Source organism: Anoplopoma fimbria, chromosome 19, assembly GCF_027596085.1.
Source record: "Anoplopoma fimbria isolate UVic2021 breed Golden Eagle Sablefish chromosome 19, Afim_UVic_2022, whole genome shotgun sequence".
In the NCBI taxonomy this organism is placed as follows: Eukaryota; Metazoa; Chordata; class Actinopteri; order Perciformes; family Anoplopomatidae; genus Anoplopoma; species Anoplopoma fimbria.
This window is the reverse complement of record NC_072467.1, coordinates 686017-713251: the sequence shown is the minus strand read 5'-3', so window position 1 is coordinate 713251 and position 27235 is coordinate 686017. Positions and strand designations below refer to the sequence as shown.

The following is a 27235-nucleotide window of genomic DNA, read 5'->3' as shown; positions in this document are numbered from 1 at the left end:
TATGTATAATATGTATATATATATCTATAAGACCAAACACTCAAACCAAACCATCTGCATTGGTCATGAATCCATGAATCCATAGTTAATGCAGACTGTGTGTGTGTGTGTGTGTGTGTGTGTGTGTGTGTGTGTGTGTGTGTGTGTGTGTGTGTGTGTGTGTGAGTGTGTGTGTGTGTGTGTGTGTGTGTGTGTGTGTGTGGGAGTGTGTGTGTGTGTGTGTGTGTGTGTGTGTGTGTGTGTGTGTGTGTGTGTGTGTGTGTGTGTGTGTGTGTGTGTGTGTGTGTGTGTGTGTGTGTGTGTGTGTGTGTGTGTGTGTGTGTGTGTGTGTGTGTGTGTGTGTGTGTGTGTGTGTGTGTGTGTGTGTGTGTGTGTGTGTGTGTGTGTGTGTGTGTGTGTGTGTGTGTGTGTGTGTGTGTGTGTGTGTGTGTGAGTGGGAGTGTGTGTGTGAGTGTGTGTGTGTGTGTGTGTGTGTGTGTGTGTGTGTGTGTGTGTGTGTGTGTGTGTGTGTGTCTGTCTGTCTGTCTGTGTGTGTGTGTGTGTGTGTGTGTGTGTGTGTGTGTGTGTGTGTGTGTGTGTGTGTGTGTGTGTGTGTGTGTGTGTAGAGGGGGCTGTACTACAGTCTTGTGGACACTGATGATGCTGCTGCAACACAAACAATCCGCACACACCGACAGTGGAGCAGGAGGGAGGCGGTGCTCTCCTACAGCAAACATCTTCTACATCTTCTACATCTTCTACATCCTCCAGCACACTGCCTGCAGACTGCTCATCGCTCAGACTTTCACCTGATCACAGCTTTCTCCTTCACGACGGAGGGGAGCTGCGCGGACATTAAAAGGTGAGTTTTGAAAACTGATTTGGACGGAAGTACAGTCATGACTTTAATGCATCTATTAGCTTACAACAACAACAACAACAAAAAGGTCACACTGTGTCTGTTGACATTTTTAACATGCGATTATTTGGAATTTAATCCTGCTGTTGACAGTGAAAAATGTGGAAGTTTCAGGCAAACATGTATGATATAAACGGGGTTTCATTGTCACAAACTGTTTTAAATCAAATATAATAACAATCAATTTTCTCAAAAATGAAGGCCTGTAATTGCTTATATTTGTTGCCATGTTTAACAGCTTATGCATTTTTTTTTAAATCTAAAAATCTTCATTAAAGGGTTATTGTAACGCTTTACTTCAGGCTATAATGTTACTATATGAGCCAAAGCTCACATCTGAATGACAAAACGTCTCTGCAGCTTCCAGGCCTCCAAGGATGGACTCCATACCTGCAGGACGAGACTCCAGCTCCTCGCCAAGCTCCAAACAAGACCTTCATACCCGACCAAGAACCTGAAGCCCAACCAGGTCGGGGAGACGGTGCTGTACGGAATACCGATAGTGTCTCTGGTGATAGATGGCCAGGAGAGACTTTGCCTTGCACAGATATCCAACACGCTGCTGAAGACTTACAGCTATAACGAGATCCACAACCGACGTGTGGCTCTGGGGATCACCTGCGTCCAGTGCACACCTGTGCAGCTGGAGATCCTGCGCAGGGCCGGAGCCATGCCCATCTCCTCCCGGCGCTGCGGGATGATCACCAAACGGGAGGCCGAGAGACTCTGCAAGTCGTTCCTGGGAGCTCATGCACCTCCTAAACTTCCAGAGAATTTTGCTTTTGATGTTTCCCATGAATGTGCGTGGGGAAGCAGAGGAAACTTCATCCCGGCCCGGTACAACAGCTCCAGAGCCAAATGCATCAAGTGCTCCTACTGCAACATGTATTTCTCTCCGAATAAATTCATATTCCATTCGCATCGCACTCCTGAATCCAAGTACACTCAGCCAGATGCGGCTAATTTCAACTCTTGGAGGAGGCATCTGAAGCTGTCCGATAAAGGCAGTCAGACAGACGTGCTGCACGCCTGGGAGGACGTGAAGGCCATGTTCAACGGGGGCAGCCGCAAGAGGACGCTGCCAGGCTGCGGGTCAGAGAAACACGCACACAGCCGACCGGCAGACTCACCTGTCGTACCTGCGAAGGTGAGGAGCTGCGAGGAGAGCAGCAGATACCCACTCATCCCGGTGCCCAGCAAAGGCTTCGGGATGCTGCAGAAGATCCCTCCTCCTCTGTTCCCTCACCCCTACGGGTTCCCTGCGTTTGGGTTGTGCCAGAAGAAAGACGAAGGTGTGCTGGGAGAGCAGAGCAAAGCCGGCCTGCCAGGTGTGCTGTGGCCAGGTAACAAGGACAGCACCGCTTATCACCCGTTCCCCGTGTTCTGGCCTCCGTACCCACAGAGTCACCACAAACCAGAGCTGCTGTGTCCTCCGAGGCAGGCTGACACATCCGAGCACACAGACACGTCAAAAGACGTCCAGGTGGAGAACGACGACGACAAGTCCGGGGACGAGAGGCCGGAGGGGATGAGCATCGGACCCCGCAAGGTCAGCTACCTGTCTGCGTTCAGACCCGTTATTAAAGACGCAGACTGCATCTCCAAGCTGTACGGGAACCGGGGCTCTTATGGAGGATATTTGTCCCCGGATTTCTTGAGTGAGAGCTCCAGTTACCGGTCCATGTCTCCTCACAGCGAGGACGAGCCCGACGTGGACGTGGAGACAGATAAGACACCTGAGGAGGAGGAGGACTCGGTGTCCTCGGTGTGTCCTCGGACTCCTCCGGGCTCGACTCACAGCGTTTCACCAAACGGGTCAGAGAGCAGCGAGGTTCAGGCCCAGAGAATAAGCCTCCACATGTCCTCTGATGAGCAGCTAGAGACCCACATAGCTGTGACTGAAGTGAGTTATGAATGAGAAGCCATAATAAGCTGTAATATCTCTCTAAAGTTTTTTGCAAATGGGTTTCTTTCCTTGGCTTGTGTGTGTTTTTTTCCAGGTACATCTCTGTGTGGACGAAATGTGTCTTTTATGTTAAAACAGTGTAACAGCAGCAACAACCAGCATGTCCACAGCATTTAGAAGAAAGAAAAAAAAACATAAATCAATCATTTAAATAAAAAATGTATACACTGCGACTTAGAGTATATATATTTTTTTATTTTATTCAAATTACTTTTTTTTTGTTGACAAACCTCTTGAAATTTGAAGAGTTCAAAGAAGTGATTGTGTCTTCTTTAGGTTTACACACCGGAGAGACAAAGGAGTCCGTATCAGTACAAGACTGCAGCTCTCACAGCACATGGTTAGACTCTTTTATTTATTTTATTAACAAAAAAAAGACAAAATAAAGAGAAGAAAATAGTGTTAAAAAAATCACATCGATTTATTTTCTCTTAAGATGAAAGTGCAAGTAAAGAAGAGCCGTCTTCCACAGTGGAGGAGGTCGAAACGAAATGTTTTAATGAGCAAAGCAGTGATGAGAACCAGCGAGAGCCGGATGAGGGTAAGTCACAGTCAGGTGCTTTGTCTCTGTTAGGAGATATAAGTTTAAGAAACAGGCTAAGGGTCTACTTTTTGCAGAAATAGGAATATTTTTAATTCTCTATATATTCAGGCGAAGACGCGGCAGGCAGAGAGACACAAAGAGCCGTAGAAAGTCTGGCAAAAGGTAGGACGACGTCTCACCTTTAGATGAGATGATAGAAGATACCAAGCTTCTTTAAAAAAATAGTATTATTATTGTATTATTATATTATATTATATTATATTATATTATATTATATTATATTATATATTATATTATATTATATTATATATTATATTATATTATATATATTATATATATTATAGTATATTATATTATATTATATTATAGTATATTATAGTATATTATATTATATTATATTATATTATAGTATATTATAGTATAGTATATTATATTATATTATATTATATTATATTATATTATATTATATTATATTATAGTATATTATATTGTATTATATTATATTATATTATAGTATATTATAGTATATTATAGTATATTATATTATATTATATTATATTATATTATATTATAGTATATTATATTATATAGTATATTATATTGTATTATAGTATATTATATTATATTATCATCTAATAAAACGTAAAATTATTATTCTTTCTGTTTTTGCCTTGAGGCAGATTTCTGGCATTTGTCCCAAAAAACATAAAAGGCGATTTTTTTTTTTGATTTTTTTTTTTACTGCAGGCCCAGGAAGACCTGCTCTGAATAGTCTGTGTAAATGATGATGGTGCCCTCATCACTGTCATTAAAAATAGAAAGCTGTCCTAGAAGGAAGCCTGCTGTACCTGTCCTCCTCCAACGTCCTCTATTTCTGTCTGCTTTTTAGAGGAACTGCAGAAGCAGCTGTTAGAACAAGTTGAGCTGAGGAAAAAGCTGGAACGTGAGTTTCAAAACTTGAAAGGTAAGCTAAAACCTGCAACCATGCTTTTCCACTATTTGGGCTTTTATCACCACAGCAGTGATTTGACAGACAGAGACTCAAAAGTCATTTTGCTGAATGTTAAGTGTTACTCATGTCATGTCATGTCATGTTTGTGAGTCAGGCCAAAACATGAACCCATGCCATGCCATGACCATGTATGTGTTCCTCTCTGCGGAGTAAAAAATCTGTTAAAGGGCAATATTCTTCCCAAAATGCTAAGTGGTTTAGGGACACACTACCCTGGCAAGAGGTGCTTTCAAACCCCTTTTAACAGTGATTTGAGAGGATTATTTCAGGCAGCAATTATTAATCTTCAGTCCAAAAACACCCCCATGCATCCTTAGAGAATAGCTGAAGAAAGGGCAGATATTTTGGGGCTCAATTTCACTTACAGACACACGGATATATACTTTGTTTTACATAGATATGGACATATAGAAAATTAAAAAAGGAAGGTTAATATGAAAAAAAAAATTATAGCTGAGAAAAAAAATGAATTTAAACACGAGTTGATATAAAGCTACTTTAAATGCAACACAATGACAAGTGTGACAAAACAATTCAGAATATCTGCTAAAAACTCAAGACTGGTGCTGTAGAGATCTTAATTCTTATTATAGAATTGTATTATAGAATAATAATAGAATAATTGTATTATAGAACACCTCCAGGAGAAGTAACACGAGTGCTTCATATGAATCTCAGGTGAAATGCAGGACAAAACAACACTCACATTCTGACTGCTCCAGTATTTTTAACTGACAGAAACGCCAAAACCCCTTTCTTTCAAAAATACTTGAAAGCGTCTCACCCACTCAACTCTTTTCACTCTCTTTTTTTGCTAGAAAGCTATTTGAGAACCTCATTAAAATAGAGAATGGATGCGATGCACACAACCTGTCTAATCAAACAGCGGGGAAAAATGTCTAGTTTTGTAAAATGTAATTTATTTATGCAAAATCTCAGATGTACAGAAGGAGAAAAACAAGCAGCTCTGTTATGTTGTACAAAGGTATTAAAAAGGGGTTATGTTACTAGACCAGCCCATGTAATGCAGAACAGTATTTATCATGTGTGGGTGTATATAAAGATTATACACCTAAACAGTATACAAGATACTGATTATTTTACCAGCAAAAATAACTCAAATATGACCTGTTGTGTATTGTTTGAAATTATATCTATTTTGTCTCACCTTTGTGCAACATCACATATGTCAAAGTAAGAAGACTGTCTTAGAAAGGAATTCAGAGGTATAAAATCAAAGTACATTTGGTTCTCTACAAATGTGATATCAGTTCCCAGTGACGCCTTATTTAAAGCTGTATGGTGGACTTAACATGAATACTCAAATAGTCCTACTTGTATTATATTTATTCATTCATTGTAGTATTTGGATCCAGATATTGGAGTTTTATGAACAAAAAGCATAATCTAATAACAAGACAACACAACTTGTTTATCCGTAGCATTAGAGACACCGTCCAAAAGACTCCGTTCTACTTTTATTCCACATTTTCATTCCCTTTGATACACTTTTAATTTCCAACAATGGGAGTTGTTATAGGATCAAGTCAAAGTCTGCAAACAAGATACAATTCAAATACTAATGAAAGCATGTCGATTACAAAAATCAGCACAAATGTTTTAACGGGTCCTCTACATTTATAGATATTTCTTAGGTAGTTTACTTTAAATAATAGAGTACTAGCTACGTTTTAAAAATATTTTTTTCCATTTACACTTTATAATTTTAATTCTCATTGTTGCATATGTTCCAATATTTTCTGACTCTGAGTAATGATGTTACATTTTTTCAAGTGAAATTATTCTAAACTGAATTAGGTTCAAAATGTAAAATGTCCACTTTAAAACATAAATGCAAGTATGTCCACACAAAGCATGACGTCAGCTTTGACCAGAAGCTTTATCTTGAAAACAGCGCCCTCTAGAGGCCGGAGAATCTTCAGAAAGGACCCCTTTAAGTGTTATCAATGCTATCCATCTCCTTTAAGCATTCATCTATTGGTAGGCCTTCATACAGCTAACCTCATATTATTTGTAATTATTTGTATTATTTGAATTTAAGGTGTGTTTTTATTTTCATTAGAATAATCAAATGTCAACAAAAACGTGAGAAATGTTGTGTGTGTGGTTGTGTGTGAGTTAAATGAGGTTTTTATTGATGGTGGTGGTATTGTTGTTTATTTAATATTTAATTCACCGCATTACTGACTCATATCTGACATTTTTTCTCAGATAATTTTCAGGATCAAATGAAGAGGGAACTTTCCTACAGAGAGGAGATGGTTCAGCAGCTTCACATCGTCAGAGGTGAGAGAAATAAAGCAGAGGGAGCCTGGATTCACAGATTCATTGTGGCATGTTTACCGACGTGATTGATGACAGACTTCATGTGTATATGTATGGATATCACAGGGTCTGTCTGCAGGCTTTCATTTACTGTTTTGAAACGCAAAATCCGTTAAATTCACGCACATTTTAGTAAATAAAAACACATTGAATGCAGACATGAACCTATACAAATTTGGAAAATTGCAAATAAAGATTCCGGGATTTGAATTGATCACCTGGGCTCAGTCTTTATGTGATGCTGATCCGGTCAATGGACGCTTTATGCAGCAAGTTGGACCAAGAAAGAGAATTCGTGTTGTTCAACAGAAGTTAAAAAGTAATTGTATAATAAGTGGAATAGCAGCCAGTGTGTCAGATTACATTCCTGCAGCCAGAGGCTCATAGACAGACAATTAACTGTCAGACTAGACTCGTCGATCCGAACCTTTTTGGAGCATGACCTTCAATCAGTTCATCCTATTATCGTATAACTGTGTTTAACTCAAATGCATGAGTTGTAGTTTTTAGATTTCCCAACACATTCCACGAACACTATTGATTGTTTGCTCTCCTTCTTCATAGAAGCTCACGACGCTTTACATCATTTTTCGTGTAAGATGTTGACTCCTCGCCACTGCAGTGGGTCCTGCTCCTTCAAAGCTCCTCTCCTACCACCCTGAACCAGAGTATTACACATTTATATTCGAAGGAAACAAAGGACACATATACAGCTCATGTCTAACCATGGGACACTTCCGAGGAATCAAGTTGAAAGAAGACTAACTTGTAATTACTTGTAATATTATAAAACGTGTATCTCCATGCTCACTATTTATGTAACCATCTTCTATAGAGTGTAATTTGTTTTACTGAAATTATACCATTGATGATATTTATTATTTGTGGCAAAGTGCAATGACAATGTATGTATCTTGTAATAGTTATAGGTTGTTATTTCGTTGTTTTGTTTGTCAATAATAGCAGCTTTGACGAGCCAGTTTATTGCTCCTTATCCTCTCAGTATTGTTACTTATCCTACTACTTTTGCTGTGTTCTTCTTTGCAGGCCAATAGCTTCCTTTGGATGTAATGCACTTTAAACAAATGATGGAAATGACCATAAAAACAGTGTGCATTGAAATAGGCCTATAATATAATTATTTGTAGCGGTCAAACAATGCCTAGTTGTTTCTGAACACTGATGTTAGGCTGAATTAGGTCAAGTAGCAACATGTACTTTAAAGAGTCAATATCTGTTCATGTAGCCTAATATTTGTTTTCATCGTTCATTGACTTAATTAATGTATTAAAAGAAATGTGGATTCTTGCCCTCAGTGCATAATTCCCTTTCTTGAGTTGAATTTATATAATTTTCCTAATTTATCTCATGAGAATCATAGAATTTGCTCTGCCTTTAAATGAATGTGAAACGTTCACTTTGAATTACTGAAACTATTTGAGGAGCTATCCATGAGAACACGCTTTAATATGAGTTCCTTCAAAAACTATTCGACTAATGATTATTTCACTGTCTAATAGGTATTTATTTGATCCCTTTTTTGATTATGCTATAGATTGTTCAGACTATAGAATGTCAGCAATAGTGGGGAAATAGTCAACACATGTTCCAAGATCCCGTTGTGACATCTTTAAATTGTAGTTTTTATCCAAAACACAAATAGCCTATTTAATATTCAGAGATGTAAAATAGAGAAAAGTAGCACATCCTCACATTTAGGGAACCAGCAAATGTTTGCACTAAACGATTATCAAAATAGGTTTGCCATTTATTTCCTGTCAATGACTAATGAAATAATCGATTAATCATTAGATAAGTACAAATAAAAAATAAAAAAGAAGAAACATAATTTACTATCTCGACCTGCAGTCAGTTGTATCTTTGTGTAAGAACAACATCCCTTAAACAAATGAAAAGGTATTTCACAGGTGGGCATCACAACTATTATAAAGGAATATAATATTACATTACATTACATTACAGTCATTTAGCAGACGCTTTTATCCAAAGAGACTTATAATAAGTGTATTCAACATAGGTATTCAAGAGAACTACTAGTCACCAGAAGTCATCAGTGCATCTCCTTTCTTAAACAAGCATCTTAAAGCATAAACCAGAGCAAAAGTATAGTGCAGAGGCAAGTTACTAATAATAATATTACCCTTAATACCCATAAAGTGTTTCATCTTAATGTCTCATAAAGGGTTTCATCTTAATGTCCCATAAAGGGTTTCATCTTAATGTCTCATAAAGGGTTTCATCTTAATGTCTCATAAAGGGTTTCATCTTAATGTCTCATAAAGGGTTTCATCTTAATGTCTCATAAAGTGTTTCATCTTAATGTCTCATAAAGGGTTTCTTAATGTCTCATAAAGTCTTTCACGCTGCAGCAGCGCCCCCTTGTGTCTGCGACCAGGAAGTGACACAAATTCGAATTCGCTGTGTCCCTTGAGGACGGCTGCTGCGCATGCGCACCAAATGTAACAAGATGGCGGAGAGTGCGGAACTGAAGGTAAAGCGAGCCCCTTCATTAGCTTGACAAATAGACGTTTCATATTGTGAGTTTTTCAATTTCAAATCATAGCACCTTTTTTAACTCAACAGTAAAAACCCAATAAATGTTGTTATCAAAGCATATAACACCAAAAACAACAGAGCGGCGGGGACCGGGCAGCCTGTTAGCTGGCTAGCTAGCTAGCTAGCTCGTTAGCATTAGCTTTGTTATTGTTGCCGACGCTCCGTTAGGCTGCCTCTGCTGAGCGGCTCACCTGCGGACAAAGGCCACATATCGCTTCAGGGTATGAAAACTACATTCATGTTAATGTTTTGAACGCATCAGCAATGTAGTGTCAGCCACTGTGCTTTACCAGGAGGTCCACTGTCTGTGTAGAACTGGGGTCTGTCTATTCCCTGGAAAACAAGCGCAATTTAGCTTCCCTTAGCTTTGGTTCTGGGGTGAAACGACGGTGGACCACGACATACACGGCTCCTGTCCACAGTGGGCATTGCTGTCCGGGTGGAGGAGATGAAGTACACACTGTACCATTACGTGTGGGTTCAGTCAGATTACGTTACACCGGCTTCACACCGGCTAAATGCTAAACCTCCTCACGTTACTCCAGATGTTGGTTCATTATTCATTGACAGAAAACCCCTCATCTGTTCTCTCCCTTAAACAAATCTCTGCACTGTTGACTCTCTGCATCATTTCTAAACAGTATAAAAGACATTTAACAAATACATCTTATTTATAGAGTAAATATAAATGTATCACTTACAGTACCAGTCAGAAGTTTGGACACCTTCTCATTCAGTGTTTTTTCTTTATTTTTCCACCTGCATCAATTGTGTTTGTGTGTCAAGAAGACATTATGTTTCTATACAATACAAAACCACCACTAAATTAAACATAGTTAAATAGAGGGGAAAACAGCTCATTTTGAACAGTAAAAGAGATAAAATAAGATAATCCTTTATTAGTTTACAGGATTTACAGGATTACAGCAGCAGAGAGGATAGTGCAAAACAAGAGACATAGTTTAAAAAAAAAACAAGATCAAAAATAAGTATTATAAATGAGCAATAAAAAAACAGTAAAGAATCCACAGTAACTGAAATATTATATATACAGACAGAAACTATTCTAACAACTAAACTATACTAATGCAGTGATCAAAACACTCTCTGATAAAAATGTTTTTCTACATTGTAGATTAATATTGAAGACATCCAAACTATGAAGGAACACATATGGAATTATGTGGTAAACAAACAAATGCTCAACAAACCAGAATATGTTTTATATTTTAGATTCTTCAAAGTAGTTGAATGAGAAGGGGTGTCCACACTTTTGACTGGTACTGTACGTTTGGTGGTATGCGACATGTCATTTTATTAACAGTTCATATATCAAGCATCATCAGAATGTATGCAGTTACTAAAATATTTCCCTTGTGCAGTAGCACACTGAGTACTACTTGGATTAAAGTTAATTAATTGCCAGTTACATTTTCATATGCACTTTGTAATTACAGACACTGTCTTTAATGCCAACATTGAGTGTTTCATGTGTGTATTGTGCCACATCGCATGTTTTAAACACAGTTATTCACAAGACATTTCTATGGTGTAACATGAGTACATTTACAACAAAAAGTAAGATAATTCAATGGAGACATGCCCTTTGTGGATATGAAAATGTTTTGGTTTCATAGCGTCTGTGTCACAAAGATGTTTATCCAATTGTGTGTATTAAGGTTTGTGGTGTGGCTTTGTCTGCTTGCATTACATTGTTATGTGGGATGTGTTTTGTTGAGATTAAAATTCCCGTGTTATTAGATTGTATTATATTGCAAGATGTTTTTGTTATTTTGACAATGCCCTACAACAAAATAACAGGACAAGTGTAGAGTATAATGAAGTCTAACACAGAATCACAAACTACTTATCAAAAGGGGTTAGGGATAACACCTCTCTGACACAAGTAAAGGTCTGTGGTCTCTATTGAATTCCATGATTTTGAGTACTATAGTCATGCTGTTGTGTCCACACACCCTGTAGTATCACCTGCAAAAAGAAAATTAAATATAAGTTATGTGAGGTTGCTTTAAACTGGAGGGCTATCTCTGCCAAAACAATCTGTGTCTGTTAAATATAATGTATGATGATGCTCTTAATGTGTGTCTTTTATTGAGATACTTGCTGGACAAAGGGCGAAGAACTGTATAAGTCTTCCTGCTCCAAGCATATCTCAAAAATTAAAATGTTACGCGTTTTAAATAAATGAATTACACATGTTTTGTTTTTTTAATAAGTCTAAAATGAGAAAAAAAAACTTTTTTCTTTACATAATAATAGGAAAATCTGTTTTCCAGGGTTTCATAATTGACAAATTTTCCCACTCTTCATTTTTCACCAGCAAATGGTAATGAGCCTTCGAGTTTCGGAGCTCCAGGTGTTGTTGGGATACGCAGGACGGAATAAGCACGGACGCAAACACGAACTTTTGACCAAAAGTCTCCACCTACTCAAGGCTGGTTGCAGTCCCGCAGTGCAGATGAAGATCAAAGAGCTCTACAGACGGCGCTTCCCAACCAAAATGGTTTCGCCGGTCGACCTGGCTCTGCCCGGTGTTCACTCTGCCTCCAGCTTGCCTGCTGGCCTTGCCCAGCTGGGATTTGACAGCCACGGTTCCGCATCGCCTCTGTTGCCTGTTTCTTTACTTGGGCCTAAGCATGAGCTGGGTCTGCCTCACCTCCCCTCCGCCCTTCACCCTGTACATCCTGATGTCAAGCTCCAGAGATTGCCATTCTACGACGTACTGGATGAGCTCATTAAGCCAACCAGCCTGGGTGAGTCCACCACTTCCATGTCAGTTGTATGTGTAATAACAACACCTTTCCCTCATCTACATATTGATGCCGCATTGTGAACACAGATATCTGAACCATGCTTGGTAAAAGCTCAATATGAGTTGACATTACTCAGGCCTGTGATTTCTGTAGGTTTTCCCTCTGACTCTCATGTTTTGTTCCTGGTTTCTCTTTCGTAGCCTCAGACAACAGTCAGCGGTTCCAGGAAGCATGTTACGCCTTTGCATTAACACCACAGCAAGTTCAACAGATCAGCAGCTCCATGTAAGTGAGAAAGTTCTCATGTAAGAGATGTGAGAAAAGAAGAAATAACACTGTGAAAACCATTTTATAATGTACTGTTCACATGGTTTAGAAAGCAGATGTTATCTGACACAGCAGGTTGTTATTAAATGATGTGTTAAACTTTTGAACAGGTCGGTCTGACTTCTCTTTTATTTCTTTAGGGACATATCTGGGACCAAATGTGACTTTGCTGTTCAAGTTCAGTTAAGGTACGTCTTACATACTTTCCCCTTTAAACCAAGAAGTATATATTTGTTTAGTGAGTAGTGGGCTTTATTGGACACAACTTAAATAGTAAAATAAGTGTGAAAGAGGCAACTAGAACCAAATATCGTTTGACATTTGTCCCTCAACATTTGAGCTTCCTGGTTCTTTAATTTATTTTCTACATTTTCAGATTTTGTTTATCAGAGACGAGCTGTCCCCAGGAGGATCATTTCCCCCCTAATCTGTGTGTGAAGGTGAACAGCAAACCCTGTAATCTCCCGGTGAGTCTAGACAGTTTGTTGTCATCCTAGCTGTTACACACGCCCACTTACTGAGAATCAAGGTCACTTATGTTTTAATGTTTTGTCTGCAGGGATATCTTCCTCCAACCAAAAATGGAGTTGAACCAAAAAGGCCCAGTCGCCCAATCAACATAACCTCTCTTGTCCGCCTGTCCACCACAGTCCCCAACACAATTGTTGTGTCATGGACTTCAGAAATTGGGAGGGTAAGAAGATCCAAGCAAAGCTTTAGGAGTCAAGTGTCATAGCCCATTAATAAGGACATTTGTCAGCTAAGTGTAACTTGTTTCTTAACTTATTTGTTTTGTTTTGTCAGAGTTTTTCCATGGCTGTTTATCTGGTAAGACAGCAGTCGTCTGCAGTGTTGTTGCAAAGACTACGGGCCAAAGGAATTAGGAATCCTGACCACTCAAGAGCTCTGAGTAAGTTGCCTCTTGATTTTGTTGTAAGAACATAGAATAGGTGTTGTCACTACATCTGTAAGTAAAAGACAATCATGTACTGTAGCTTCTTTCATATATAAACTCCTGTGCATTTCTTTTTTGCCTGTTTTACACGTAGTCACTGCAATTTGGAAGTCCCAGGGATTAAAATAAGAACTGCTAAATGTTTCAGTTCCTTAACGATTACTGAAAATGGCCCTTTGCTCCTTCAAACAGTTGTTCCACTGTGTTTTTTCGAAAATGTTCTTATCATATTTTTGTATTGGCTATACAGTGGTATGTGGAGTGAGCCCAAATTTGATGTATTGATCGAGGATTCTTTCTGGTTGAGTTTGAGATCCTGATAAACGAATGAACTTTAGCACACTTGGATTAAACAAAGACATAATTGTTGTATTGTGTTTTTCTTTTTCTTCTCACAGTCAAAGAGAAATTAACAGCTGATCCAGAGAGTGAGATCGCCACCACCAGCCTACGAGTCTCTCTCCTTTGTCCTGTAAATACTTCTCTTTACTGCTTATTTAAAGTTTTTCTTGTTATTCTAGTTATTGTGAGAGGTATACTAAGTAGCCTACAGAATACCAGGAGAACTAGTTAGTCAACTAGTTATTAAATACATCTACAATTATTATTTTTTGATAATTCTAATTACATTGTGTGTTTCTTTTGTTTTGTGTCAAAGCTGGGGAAGATGAGGCTGACCATCCCTTGCAGAGCGTTGACATGTTCTCACCTCCAGTGCTTCGATGCTACACTTTACATCCAAATGAATGAGAAGAAGCCGACCTGGGTGTGTCCAGTCTGTGACAAGAAGGCACCCTATGAGCACCTCATTATCGACGGGTGAGCACAACACGTCACACATTCCTGGTAGATTACTGTCTAATGGCTCATTTCCACTGCTTGGTTCTGTTCAACTCAACATGCTTTTGGCACCAGTTCCTTTTCTCTATTTGGTTTTCCACTGCGTGTAGTAGCCTCTCGGCGTTCTAGGGACTCCCAGCTGATCACCAAGGAGATGCCGCGTCTAACTGCTGTGACATCATCATCAATGCGGCACTTGCTGGATCTTTTCATTGAGTAAACAAATAAAATAGTGGTTGCTATTGACGGTACCGTAGCTTTTTAAAAGTAGTGGGTTTGTGCAGGATGTGCCGTGTCCACTAGTGAGGTCTGAAGTGTTTTAACTTAACATTCTAGTATCGGCTCAGCTAGCTCCCAACCCCGACAGAGGTGGTTCCAAAAAAATCTCTTTTTGCTTGGAACCATCCTTTTTTATTAAAACCAAAAAATAAGATAAATGAGTGCTACTGTGACATTTTTTTCAGAAAATCCTTCTTCATGGTAAGACAAAGCACTGGGTGGTGTTTTGGCTTCAGATAAGTTTTTTCCAAACTCTTGGATCTATTACTTTAATCAACTTTCCTATATCATATTTCATCATCTCATTTGTGTGCAAAGCCGACACCAAAGCATCTGAATTGTAGCTTTATAACGGGCCACTAATACTGTTTCTCCCAAACTTAAGATGATGAAGTACTAAAGCCTTTGTAATTCTGGTTGTAAAGTTGTCAAACTGTAAAGCAATGGTGTGCTGTGTTCACAGGTTGTTCATGGAAATCTTGAATAGCTGTTCTGACTGTGATGAAATCCAGTTCAAAGAAGATGGAAACTGGTCTCCGATGAGGTCGAAGAAAGAGGTGCAGGATGTGTCTGGCTCGTACAACGGTGTAGACAGCGGTATGTAGCTGCTGTATTTCTATTTCAGATTCTTCAAGTGCACTCAGTCAATGAGAGCTGTGAGCACAGTGTGAGTTAACTGTTCCTGCGTAGATTCGTCTCGGACAGACACGCACGAGCAGAAACGGGGATCGTCCCATGACAACGGCAAGAATGTTGATGTGATCGACCTGACACTGGACAGCTCCTCAGAGGAAGAGCTAGATGATGAGCCGCCTCTGAAAAGGGCCTGTCCTTCGCTGTCCCCTGTCTCTCCACCTCCAAGCAAGGGGTAAGTCCCTAAACCATAAACAGGAAGTTAGATCACCATAAGCAAATGTGTTTTTGGGTTCTTTGTGCTCAGCTCAGTTGTGTTATGTTATTTGTCTCTAACCTGGTGTGGCGGTGTTTCTTCTCAGAGTACTGAACCTACACAGCCAGGGCTCACCTGTGAGCAGAGCACCCAGCATGCCCGCCGTGGAGACCAGCTACATTCCTCCCCCTCCACCTCTTATCCAGGACTATCGCCACTATTATCACACAACTAGCGACCTGCCAGGTACGCCTGTCACTTGCCTTAAAAGATAGGTTTAGATTTTTGTTAAGTCTGTCTTAAAACAATAATCACATTCATTTGTTCTGTCCATACTGGTTGTGAAACATGTCTTTTATCAATCTGAGTCAGCTGAATCGATGGGGTATCTTTCAGTGTTAAAGTCTTTGTAGCACAAGAAACTCCATCTTTTTGTTTCCTCAAACAGTCCTGAGATGTGGTGATGGGATACGTCCTTATAGTCATGGGTAATCCCGTTGCTGGGACAAACCCTCTTCAATAAACGTGATCACATGACTACCAGGATGAAGGCCCCCACTTGATTTGACTAACTCCATCTGCTGAAGCCTCATATTAGCTTAAGCTAACTTTTGACATGGACTGCTGATAATGTCCCCAAGCTCTTTCAGCTGGAGTATTTAAAGTCACTGCCCCCCATAACACCCTTTAACACCTATTGTTAGTAGAAGAAGCAGTGGTAGGATGGGGTAGCTTAGGGTTGAATCAATTGAATCAATTTGTAACAATAAATATTTGGTAGAAAATATCCAGAATGAAATAAATGGACTGAACTTACTTCCTTTTCTTGCAGATCTAAATTTCTTCTCCTTCCTCCAAGGCGACAATCAGGTATATTTACTCAAACACACAAACTTTGGCAGCATCACACTGCAGTTTATGTTTGCTTGTTGGGTTAATTGTCACTCTTTTCTGTCTTCTCAGCATTACAACATGGTTATGGCTGCTGCAGCAGCTGCATCAGCATCAGCCTCAGAGGACCACGACTTGCTCCTTAACCGTTTCCTGCCCTACGGCTCCTCTCAGATGTTACGGGAGCAGCCGGGCACCCCGGGGAGCAGCACACTGGCAGCCACCAACGGAGGCAGCAACAGTGGCAGCACCAGTAGTTTGGTGTCCTCCAGCAGCCTACGGGACCGCGACAAAGACAGAGAGCGAGACAGAGACAGGGACAGCCACTCCATCTCAGGATTGTCGAGGTCCTCGGTGGAAGCTGCAGCGGCGGCAGCCATTTATGGCTCCATATCGGACGTTATCTCTCTCGACTAGATCCACACTAAACTGAAAGACATGGGAGACTTCGAGAAGAGGAGTTCTTTGTAGATAAGGAAGGGGAAAATGAGAGAATACAGTGCTATGTACAGAGAGGAAAATCTATTTTCAATTTTACTTATCATATGTATATAAACTTAGGACGCTTCTTGTCCGGTGAGTTACTTCAGTTGATATTTTTCTGTGAATACTGAAGACTTTTTCACATTTCTTCATGTGGTCCTTTGATTATATTGTACCTTTTGTACCTGGTTTTTACAGTTTTGTTTCGATATTCCATGAACAATCGCATTATTTCAGTATAATATGTGCACAGAACCCAATGAGGTGACACCTTATGTAACATGATATTTAAAATATAAAGAAGATGGGCATTGTTATAGATGTACAAAAGGCAAGTCACAGCAAAACAGATAAATGTGTAACACTTACTTTATTACCTAAATGGCATCATTTCTGTCCAAACTGTTTTGACAGCAGAAAGATCTGCCATTTTGCCATCACTGTAGATTTTTCTGTAAGACATTAATGCTGTGGTCATTTTATTTTCAAGGAATTATTTATGATGTAAGTTATGTTGAATGTATGCTTTTTTTTTCTTTTTTTTTTTAAAGAAGCATTCCTTATGCCTCTAGGAAATGTTGCCACTAGAATCGAAACGCTAGATCCTTCTGTTTGTCAGAGCTCTGCACTCTTTTCGCCTGTTTCAGTGAATCAAATATGAACCATAGTGTATAGTTTAGACTGTACCTAAAATACATATAAATTGGGAGTAAGTCAGTATTGTAAGGCCAGGCTTTTTTAATGTGTAAATGAATGGCACTAGTCCAGCAAGCAGCCTTCTTTTTTGTGTATGTTTCTTCTAAAGTTCACTTGTTTTATTTTGAATACTACCCTCAAAAATATACACGAAAGACTACAGCGAAGCGGCCGGTCGACGTCTTTCGAGACGGCTTGTTACTGGTCCACTTGAAGTAATTTGACATTTCGTGATGCATTAATGTTGTGTAAGCACTTGATCTTTACACAAAGGCTGTGTGGAGCAGTGAAGAGTCCACAGTTGCAGGGAACACTTCAAGAGTTGTTTTCAGCTTTTCATGTCCCTGCAAATTGCCTGAAAGCTAACCTGTTTGTGTGCTGTGCAGGTCCTTACTGAGGTCACAGGATGCAAAGCCTTTTGGCAACAGCCTGTAAGAGAAATGTGATAGCTTATTCTTTGAGTGGATCACAACATGCAGTTTGGCCCTGAAGTTAAAACCATTGAAGTTATTATGGATGCATCCCCTCCCTTTATTTTTCTTGACTTCTGCTTATAATTAGGATTATTTATTATCATATATATTTTCAGCATTTGTTTGATTTGTGGATATGCATTGCTGTCATTGTATGTGATACTTCTTTTGTAATTATATAATTAATGCTATTTAAAGATGTCATAGTTGCTTGACATGCATTGTAACATTTTCTGTTTGTTTTACTATCAAATGATGTCAATAACTCAATAGAGGCTTTGATCATTTTGAACCGCTACAAGGTCTACTGTGCTGTTTGATACTTGTAAGAATTAAACAGATATAAGAAAGTGAACATCTGTAGTTGATCTGAAGGCAGCCCTGTTTCTGCTGCATGTGTTCTGTTAAAGTATGCAGTGAGATGATTGAGATTGAGTTTGTAGCTTGGAAAAAACCTAAGATTAATCACACTTTAATACAGCACATGCTTGTAGTAGATGCAGATGTATTGCCCAATATTGACTTATTGCAGACATATTATGGGCTTATGTGAAGGGCATCGGGTGACCAGAATTTGCTGTAGAGCCACACCAATATATGTTAGAGGTAGTTTAGAAGTGTGCCATATTTCAGTTTATCCACCAGAGGGCACTGACAATGAATGTCTGAACTAAATTTCCTACCAATCCATCAATTTGTTGAAACATTTTACTTAAAAACAAAAACACAAACATCCACCTCATGGTAGTAGTACAGGGAAAAAGTCAGTAGGAAACGTCCTCTGTATCTATCCAGTAGAAAACTTTGGGTTGCTTTTAACAAATTATAAATTTGGGGTTTCCATATCAGAAATCACAAAATAAAAAATGGTGCATAGCAATCAATGATTCTTACCATTTTTTATTTGAACTTACCTACAATTATCACCATTCAGGGCTAAATCAAGAGGAAACTTTCCTCCAGCTCTCCTGTTACTGCTTTTTCTGAATGTCTGTACTTCATGGGAGTGGTGAGATTGTACAGTACCAGTCAAAAGTTTGGACACACCTTCTCATTCAATGGTTTTTCTTTTTTTACATTGTAGATTAATATAGAATACATCCAGGAACACATATGGAATTATGTGGTAAACAAACAAATGCTCAACAAACCAGAATATGTTTTATATTTTCGATTCTTCAAAGTAGTTGAATGAGAAGGTGTATCCACATATGCATAATATTTGTGCACACTTAACAGGGAGGCCGCCACCAGGGTATATAGTATATACCCTGGTGGCGGCCTCTCCCTGTCATGAAACCCCCTTCTGTCTGTGTGTGTGTATATATATATATATATATATATATATATATATATATAACAGACAGAAGGGGGTTTCATGACATATACACTATAAGACAGAAGGGGGTTTCAGGGGTTTCATGACACCAACAGAAGCCTTCAGCTTTTAATGTCTAAGCTTTATATGAAATACTATGCTGGGTTTGCAGTGCAGTTTATACTGGAAATACAGTTTATTCATTTAAAAACTGACCACATAGCCTAAATTACACTTAATAGCCATGACTCTGCTTTCAGGGAAATTAAATGACCAATAAATGACCAATGGAAAACAATTGAAAGAACAATTGTTTTCCATTTTACAAAATAAATTTAAAAGAGAGTAATTTTCACATTAAATACATTTAAACGTGGGGTTCCATCTCGTTCAGGCATGAGGATAATATAGCACATAAACGTGCTTTGCGCTCAGGCGGCGCGGCGCGTCTTCTGTCGCGGGGTTATGACGTCACTGCGTTGGTTATGACGTTTTTAAGAGAGCGGCGCCGTTTCAGACTGGAATGGGAGCTAGCAATTTTTCCCATATTTTGATAGTTTAATCCGTGAATGGCGCCGAAACAGGACCCGAAACCTAAATTTCAAGAAGGTAACATCTCGTCCGTGTTGGACTCCGGTAGATTTACACCGTCTGTCGGCGCCGGAGCCTCCCGGGAGGGTCCGAGGCGTTAGCTAGCTTTAGCATGCCGCCGCAGAGCGCTAGCGGTGCCTTCATTGTTGTTGCACATATAACAAGGCTGGGTGGTGTTTTAGTCCCCGCCGAAACCATCCACCTTACAACATGGTGTGATTTGAGCAGGACGGGTTTCATCACGTTAAAGTCGTGGTGTGAATCCCTGCTGTGTGGCTAGCAGCTAGCTGCTAACGCTAGCTTCATTCATGCAGCGTTAGCTCCCATTGATTTGGCCGCACAGCTTCTGCAGCTCTCTGTCATGTGGGTACACCTGTGTGTGGAGAGGACTTTAGTGTGACAAAACACCTGTAATAGAACCAATAGAGGGCTCATTGATTAAGGAATGAATTGTTAAATCACATATTTATTGGTTAGTAATTGTGTTCATTGTAGAAAAAGAAAATAATCTGAGTGAATTTCTTTACTGACACTACAAATCAGTACCAATGTGCTTATTTAAACTGGTATGCAGTAACTAAGATACTGTAGTTTAATGTTATTAAATGTATTATAATATTCATTAAAACTGCAAGCTCTCAAGATAAGATAAGATAATCCTTTATTATTATCCTTTATGTACAGGATTACAGCAGCATAGATGTAGTGCAAACAAGAGACAGTAGAAAAAACAAGTATTTTAAATAAGTAAGTAAGAAAAATAAAAATCCACAATAACTAAAAAATAGTTATAGTTATAGTTTTGCACAGTGTGTTTGTGGGAAGCAGACAGCTGGTTGTGCAGCAGGAATTATAAAAGTGAAGAAGCGCTTATATTAATGTGGGCATAATTGATAAGTCAATTAATTGATTATGGATTGATCATTTGACAGAAAATGAATCGACAACAATTTCATTATCAGCATCTAAGTTATTTACCAAACATTGATATTTTACGCTTCTCATTATGATGATTTTATGTTGTTTTTTTTGTTTTAAAGACTAAATTTGATTTTTGTTTAATATTCAACAGATAAATCAATAATGAAAATAATCAGTTATAATAAGTTGAATGAACTTTGATTAATAAGTTTTAATCAAAGTTTAAGGCTCAGTCATTACCTTCATACATCATGTCACATCTGCTGTCCCGTTGTGTGGTTAAAACTGATTTCTAAACTTTAATGTCATTATTATTCTCTGCTATTAGAAAGAGGCCGCTGTTGTTTTCTGATGTGCAAGCATTTAAGATTAAGGTGTAATTATTTTTCTTGTGTTTGTGTGTAGGAGTAGTTTAGTCAGCTTTACAATTTCATGGTGTTGTAATTGGACTGCTCTCATGCTGATTTTTATTGACCAACACTCTGTTCAGGTGAAAGAGTGCTGTGTTTTCATGGGCCATTGCTCTACGAAGCTAAGGTAGGCTGCCGTAGTTAGCCTGTCACTCTGATCATGTGATCCTCTTCTGTTTATCAGATATGACATATTTTTTTGACAATGAATTGTGTCTTTCTTTGCAGTGTGTCAAGACAAACATCAAGGAAAAACAAATCAAATACTTTATTCATTACAGTGGTTGGAATAAGAAGTAAGTTTTGTTTCAGATAAATCTAATCTTTCAAGAATAGTACAATAAAGATTTCCCATGTGCTTGATTTCTTTCTTGTTGTTTTATATTCTAGCTGGGACGAATGGGTTCCTGAAAGCAGAGTGCTTAAGTATGTGGACAGTAATCTGCAGAAACAGAAAGAGCTTCAGAGGGCCAATCAGTAAGTTTATTTTCCCTTTTTAACTAACTTTAATGTTTACAGATACCACTATCAAGAGATATTCTATGATCAAGGTCCACGGAGAGAGCAAACGAGGCAAAATACAGTTATTGCCAAATGTTTTGTAGATAATTATATTCTACATGATTAACATTGTATACGAGACCTAATGTGTTACAACACTCTGGGGCACACAGAACAGTCTGTTATGTTTGTCTAAATGCACTAGAAGCACTGCCAAAACAAAACCAAAAGATACAAATGAAGTTTGTTTAATAAACCAACTGTGATCTGTGTCCTAAAATCTCCTGAAAACAGTCTGACTTTAATATAAACGATGTATTCTTAAATAATTGTTTTCTTTATGTAGAGACCATTATGTAGAAGGAAGAATGAGGGGAGCTGCGCCAAATAAGAAGATACCTGCTCCGCCGCAGAAAAATGATCTGTGAGTTTAAGTCATTTATTATTCTACATGTCGGCTGTTAAACCGTTTTAGCGGCCTGATACCTGTAAATTATATTTTTGTTTTTGTTATTTTAACACCTGTCCTTTCTTTTGTAGGAAAACCAAAAAGAACAAACAAAAGAGTAAGCATGAATATATTGTTGTGTATTTATATAGTAGACACCTTTTGAATGCATGCCCTCCAAAATCAATCAGCAGTTTTTTGCAAAAGTGTGTTTCTGTTAACTTTACAACAGAAGCTGTTCACTATCAAGAAAATACAAACATAAATGGATTCATAACAATGTGTCACAATAACTCTGGCGTTTACTTTTTTATGAATTAAATAACAGTTCCGTATGCTTCTGATGGTGCAGCTCCTGGTGCAGGAGAAGGTACAAGTTCAGGAGGAGACCCAACCCATCCTCCACGAAAGAAGAGGGCACGCGTTGACCCAACTGTTGAAAGTGTAAGTTTATAAATGTGATGATTTTTGTAAATGGTGGTTTCTATATTTATTTGTACAGTTTCCAAATAATTCTGCGCTGCACTGAAAGTAACTGAGTAAGAAGTCTAATTCTCTGTAGGTACGTTCTGCTGGTTCAAATGACTGTAACTGCGTAAAACATTGTGCTAAAAAGCTTCTTAAATGTTATTCCTGTCTGCTCAGGAGGAGACCTTCATAAATCGAGTGGAGGTTAAAGTAAAAATCCCAGAGGAGCTGAAACCATGGCTTGTGGATGACTGGGACCTGATTACACGGCAAAAACAGGTTAGTAACCGTAACATTTTCACTGCATTTTTCTTTATTATTTTTTTATCACGTAGAAATGATGTATGTACCATGTATTTACAATATAACTAGGGTTCCATATATATATATACATACATACATACATACATACATACATACATACATACATACATACATACATACATACATACATACATACATACATGTATTGACTGGTGTGAAAGTCCAAAGCATTTAAATCTCCCCGTCTGTAAATGTCTTTGCCTTTTGAAAGTTTTGAGTTGCTTTAAATAAATAGTTTCAGGAGGTTTCATCCTGAGAACACACACCCAGTCTCTTGGAATGCCCTCGATCATGTGTGAATGCGTGTACTGTATGTGTTACTGAGTGTGCTGGTGCTTATGAGGCGTTTCTCTGAGGTTGGACTTCAGTCTGGTTATTTATCTGTGTGTTTCTCTTTTTGTTTTGTGCCTTCAGCTTTTCCATCTACCTGCCAAAAAGAACGTTGATGCAGTTCTTGAAGATTATGCAAATTACAAGAAATCAAGAGGAAACTCTGACAGCAAGTAAAAAAACCCCCAAAAAAACAACATTACCTGTTATTTTTTCCTGTGATTGTTTTTGTTTGCACACTTACTAAGCTGTTGTAGATCATGGAGGCACTGGGAAAAACATGAATAACTGCCTGTTTGCTCTCTGTGTCATAGAGATATAACTGTTTTTTTCTTTTCCTCCACTACTCAGGGAGTTTGCTGTGAACGAGGTGGTTGCTGGTATCAAGGAATATTTCAGTGTCATGCTGGGGACACAACTTCTCTACAAATTTGAGAGGCCGCAGTACGCAGACATCCTGGCCAACCACCCGGATACATCCATGTCTCAAATCTACGGCGCCCCTCACCTACTCAGACTCTTTGGTAAAAACACCTGCACAACATTACTCTGCTGTACTATTTATTTTATATTTGAGAAGAGCCGCTTTAATGCAATGCTCCTTAAAACATCTGTATAAATCTGACTATAGAAGTAATCCCAGTAACAGTAGAATTAGTAAAATAGGATTTCTCATCACCAATGGACTCGTGTATTGTGTTGCGACACAATGTTTAGCCCTTCTTTAAAGGCAGCTAATTAGCTTTTTAGAAAAAACTACTGTCCTTTTCTAAACACAGGAAACCAGACACTTATTATTGAGACAGGCTCTGCTGAGAGGCTGGCGGTTTTATTATTAGCGATGGTGCGAGCCAGCTAATTTGAAGGTTAACCCTGGTTTTCAGTCCTATCACTTCTTATCGGGGTAGATCGCCATGGTAACTTAGCTGACACCTTGCTGAACACATTAAGCTTTCCGTCATTATCAGAGTATTCATTTGTATCGGCATAAAAGGTACAGTAGGTTGATCTAAAGTAAGAAGAGAGAACGCAAGCGCTGCTCCTCACATGTACAAAAAAACCTAAGCTTTTGAAAATGTTTACTGAACTGTAGCTGCTATATTGTTACCATCAAACATCATGTTTTCCAACAGACTTCTGCCTTCTGGGACTTCATGTTTTTTCTTTAAAATCCCTTCAAAAAAAATTACATTTAAAACAGAAATTTGGGGCATTTCAAGCTATCATTACGGTGTCCTGACCTTCTATTATATTATAATATATTAAGAAAACAGAATACTCTTGTAACCCTCGTTGTTCATAGACGTTAGAAATAAGTGTGCAGCCTGTTTGTTTTAACTACCTTTTTGTACACATCAGTATTCATCGGATTCCACCACTGACCTGTGTTCTGTGTTTTAACCACTTTAATTACCTCCTTGAGGATAAGTGGAATTATTGAAGTGTTTCTAGTAATTATTAATGAAGATGAGGTCAGAGGACACGTGGTGTTTAAACTTCTGCCGTTGTTTGGTTTTCAAAGTGAGAATTGGAGCTATGCTGGCGTACACTCCTCTTGATGAGAAGAGCCTTGCACTGCTGCTCAGTTATCTACAAGACTTCCTTAAGTGAGTATTCACAAAACTCTCATTGATATGGCTCGTATTGATTCATCTGCAGCAGAAATGAATAAAATGTAACTCTATTCCAGGTATCTTGTAAAGAACTCTGCATCGCTCTTCAACGCAAGTGACTATGAAGTTGCCCCTCCAGAATACCACCGCAAGGCAGTTTAAGGTTTTTCATTTCAGGATCTGAAGCCTTTTGTGTGTTGAAGCTCGGAAACAACATTCTTACCTGTCGAAAGGATTTGATTTCACAAAAAGCCTTTTGGAGAACGGATTGTGCGAGATCTGTTGATTTATTACGGAAGAAAAATCAGAGCGAGATGTCACACTAATCCCTGGACAAATTCATTTTCTTTCATGTGGAAAGCTGCTGAGTACGCTCTTCCTGTATTGGTATGTTTTTAAGTACCACTTTTTAGTTTCTATGATACTTGTTTTTGTCCGGTGGTTTACCGAGATCTTTTGAAAAGGAATTTCATCATGATTATTTTTTTGTTTCCTGTCTTGGTTCAGATGCTGGCTAAATTTGTCTTGTAGGCTGTCATCATTTTCTAATAAAAACCTCATTCTCAAACTGTTGGTTAATCTCTGATTTGAATGTGAGATCAAGGTGGAATTTATTGTCCATCAATTCATCTACAGGGGAATTAAATTATTATCTGCACTGTTGTTTCTGACGGCAGTTCATCGTCCTAACTTTAGCATATTGGAGTTGTCTTGTTTTAAATGCTCTCATCTCTTGTCTATTAAAATACTTAATGAAAAAATGCAGCAGAGTGGGTTTAGATAAGTGTATATTTTGCCTAAAAAGACAGGAACTGTATTTGGTTATAACTTTGAGTATCTGTAAACTAAAACACATTGATTAGGTCTGCATATGTTCAGTGGTAATTTAATATCGCTTAAAGAGGAAGTGATATGTATGTGAAACATTCACTAAATGCTTTCTGCTTATGCATGCTAACTTTTGTGTTAATTTTAATTGAATTTTAAAAACAAGTAAAACTGAAAAAAAGCCAAAAGATTTAAAATTGTCAGTCAAATGTTGAAGTCATATTTCAATAAATGCTGATTAACTATTTAAAACCCAATGAAATACAATTTGATGAGGATAAACATGAATAATTAATTGCAAAATTGGAATTTTCTTTTCTTAACACTTGAAGTTGCCTTAGCCAAGTTTGTTTGCTGAATACAAACCTGTCTATGGAGTTTAAAGGCAGAATGAGTATGACAAAATTAATTGCGATTTGAAAACACAATTATTATTTGATTATCCTGTTTTCAGTACACGCATCTACAAAGACCCAGAGCCAAAGACCCAGAGCCACACAGGTATTTAAAAATGTGGAATTGAAATTAAGCATCGTCATGCTGTGAGCTACATGAGGCTTAAACAGACAGTGAGGAGGTCTAATCAGGCAAAGTGAAAACGCTGTGAGTAGATGAACACACGTCTGTCAAAATGCTCTTCCTTCTTGTCGGAGGGGGGGATTTGTGCAACAGATGAATTTAGGCATCAAAGCCATAGTTAAAGTCTATCTTTGTGAAACTAGTCATGTTATTGGAGGTGCTCTTTATGGAACCGCCTGTGAGACTTTGAGCATTGACATATCATTTGAAACCACTGTTTTAAAAGTTGTTTGACTTGAAGATCTTTCTTGCTATCCTGCTGTCGGCCTGTTCATCCAATCTATCGTGGCTCTGCTGGGATTAACAGGTACTTTATTAAAACTAATGATTTAATATGAATTTGACAGGTGTTCTTAATCTAATCACTTAAAAGTAACAGGCCTGTGCTGTAGTTCTGCCTTAAAGCTTCTATTTTTCCACTTAAAACATCATTTCAAGCGAATGGGTGAATGTGCTCAAACTCCGAGGTTACAAAGACACCTGTGAGCTTTTTCCTCTTACATTGTCTCAGATGAATTTTCCTACTCTGATGGTTTGGAGTCATCAAACCAGGTTCTCCTGCTGCCAGTGATGGAATAACATCCCAATGATGGAAAGCATGTGGTGCAGTCAGAGTATTATGGGGAGGAAAGAAATGTAATAGGCTATTGAAACCAGACCACAGCCCTTCCCCCCTCGTCCTCACCTCTCGGGACTTAAATGAGTTGAGCAGAAACCCCCTCTTCCACTTTTCCACTGTTGTGACTTGCTTGACATGAAAAAGAGAAGCATAATATTAGTTTCAGGCTGATATGTGGTTTTGTCTATGTCAGCTGCTCGCAGTTGTTATGGCAAGAACAATTCAGACCGTTTCAAGTAGAATTTCTTTAATCCAATTTCCCCCAGCCTTAACCGGGACCATATGTTTTCACTGGAGTGTGTTCTCAGATCACAGCCCTCCGATGGCTTTTAACA

At 38.5% G+C, this 27235-nt stretch overlaps 3 protein-coding genes across 6 annotated transcripts; all 3 read left to right on the top strand.

Moving 5' to 3' along the window:
- Positions 1-783: 783 nt before the first annotated feature.
- Positions 784-7428, top strand: skor1b (SKI family transcriptional corepressor 1b). Its single transcript, XM_054620757.1, is given in 9 exon segments — positions 784-841; positions 1259-1330; positions 1333-2801; positions 3141-3204; positions 3301-3405; positions 3517-3570; positions 4298-4372; positions 6653-6727; positions 7331-7428. Coding segments are annotated over 8 exon segments (1995 nt in total). The 5' UTR covers positions 784-841; positions 1259-1275.
- Positions 7429-9232: 1804 nt separating this feature from the next.
- On the top strand, positions 9233-18317 carry pias1b (protein inhibitor of activated STAT, 1b). Of its 3 annotated transcripts, none has more exons than XM_054619297.1 (14): positions 9233-9278; positions 11685-12117; positions 12318-12402; positions 12585-12632; positions 12821-12911; positions 13004-13138; positions 13249-13354; positions 13798-13871; positions 14058-14218; positions 14982-15115; positions 15209-15386; positions 15514-15653; positions 16240-16277; positions 16371-18317. In XM_054619297.1, exons 1-14 carry the CDS (start codon positions 9234-9236, stop codon positions 16713-16715), a joined length of 2013 nt encoding a protein of 670 aa, XP_054475272.1. In that variant the 5' UTR covers position 9233; the 3' UTR covers positions 16716-18317. The 3 variants fall into 3 exon arrangements, with proteins under 3 accessions (XP_054475272.1, XP_054475274.1, XP_054475273.1); XM_054619299.1 differs by having other exon boundaries at positions 9255-9324; XM_054619298.1 differs by lacking the exon at positions 9233-9278 and adding an exon at positions 9343-9564.
- Positions 18318-19715: 1398 nt separating this feature from the next.
- morf4l1 (mortality factor 4 like 1) lies at positions 19716-25434 on the top strand. 2 transcript variants are annotated; one of them, XM_054620103.1, is made up of 12 exons: positions 19716-19877; positions 21271-21317; positions 21419-21486; positions 21581-21667; positions 22038-22115; positions 22232-22257; positions 22492-22583; positions 22785-22886; positions 23346-23434; positions 23613-23785; positions 24784-24868; positions 24952-25434. In XM_054620103.1, exons 1-12 carry the CDS (start codon positions 19838-19840, stop codon positions 25034-25036), a joined length of 972 nt encoding a protein of 323 aa, XP_054476078.1. In that variant the 5' UTR covers positions 19716-19837; the 3' UTR covers positions 25037-25434. The 2 variants fall into 2 exon arrangements, with proteins under 2 accessions (XP_054476078.1, XP_054476077.1); XM_054620102.1 differs by having other exon boundaries at positions 22468-22583.
- Positions 25435-27235: the final 1801 nt, after the last annotated feature.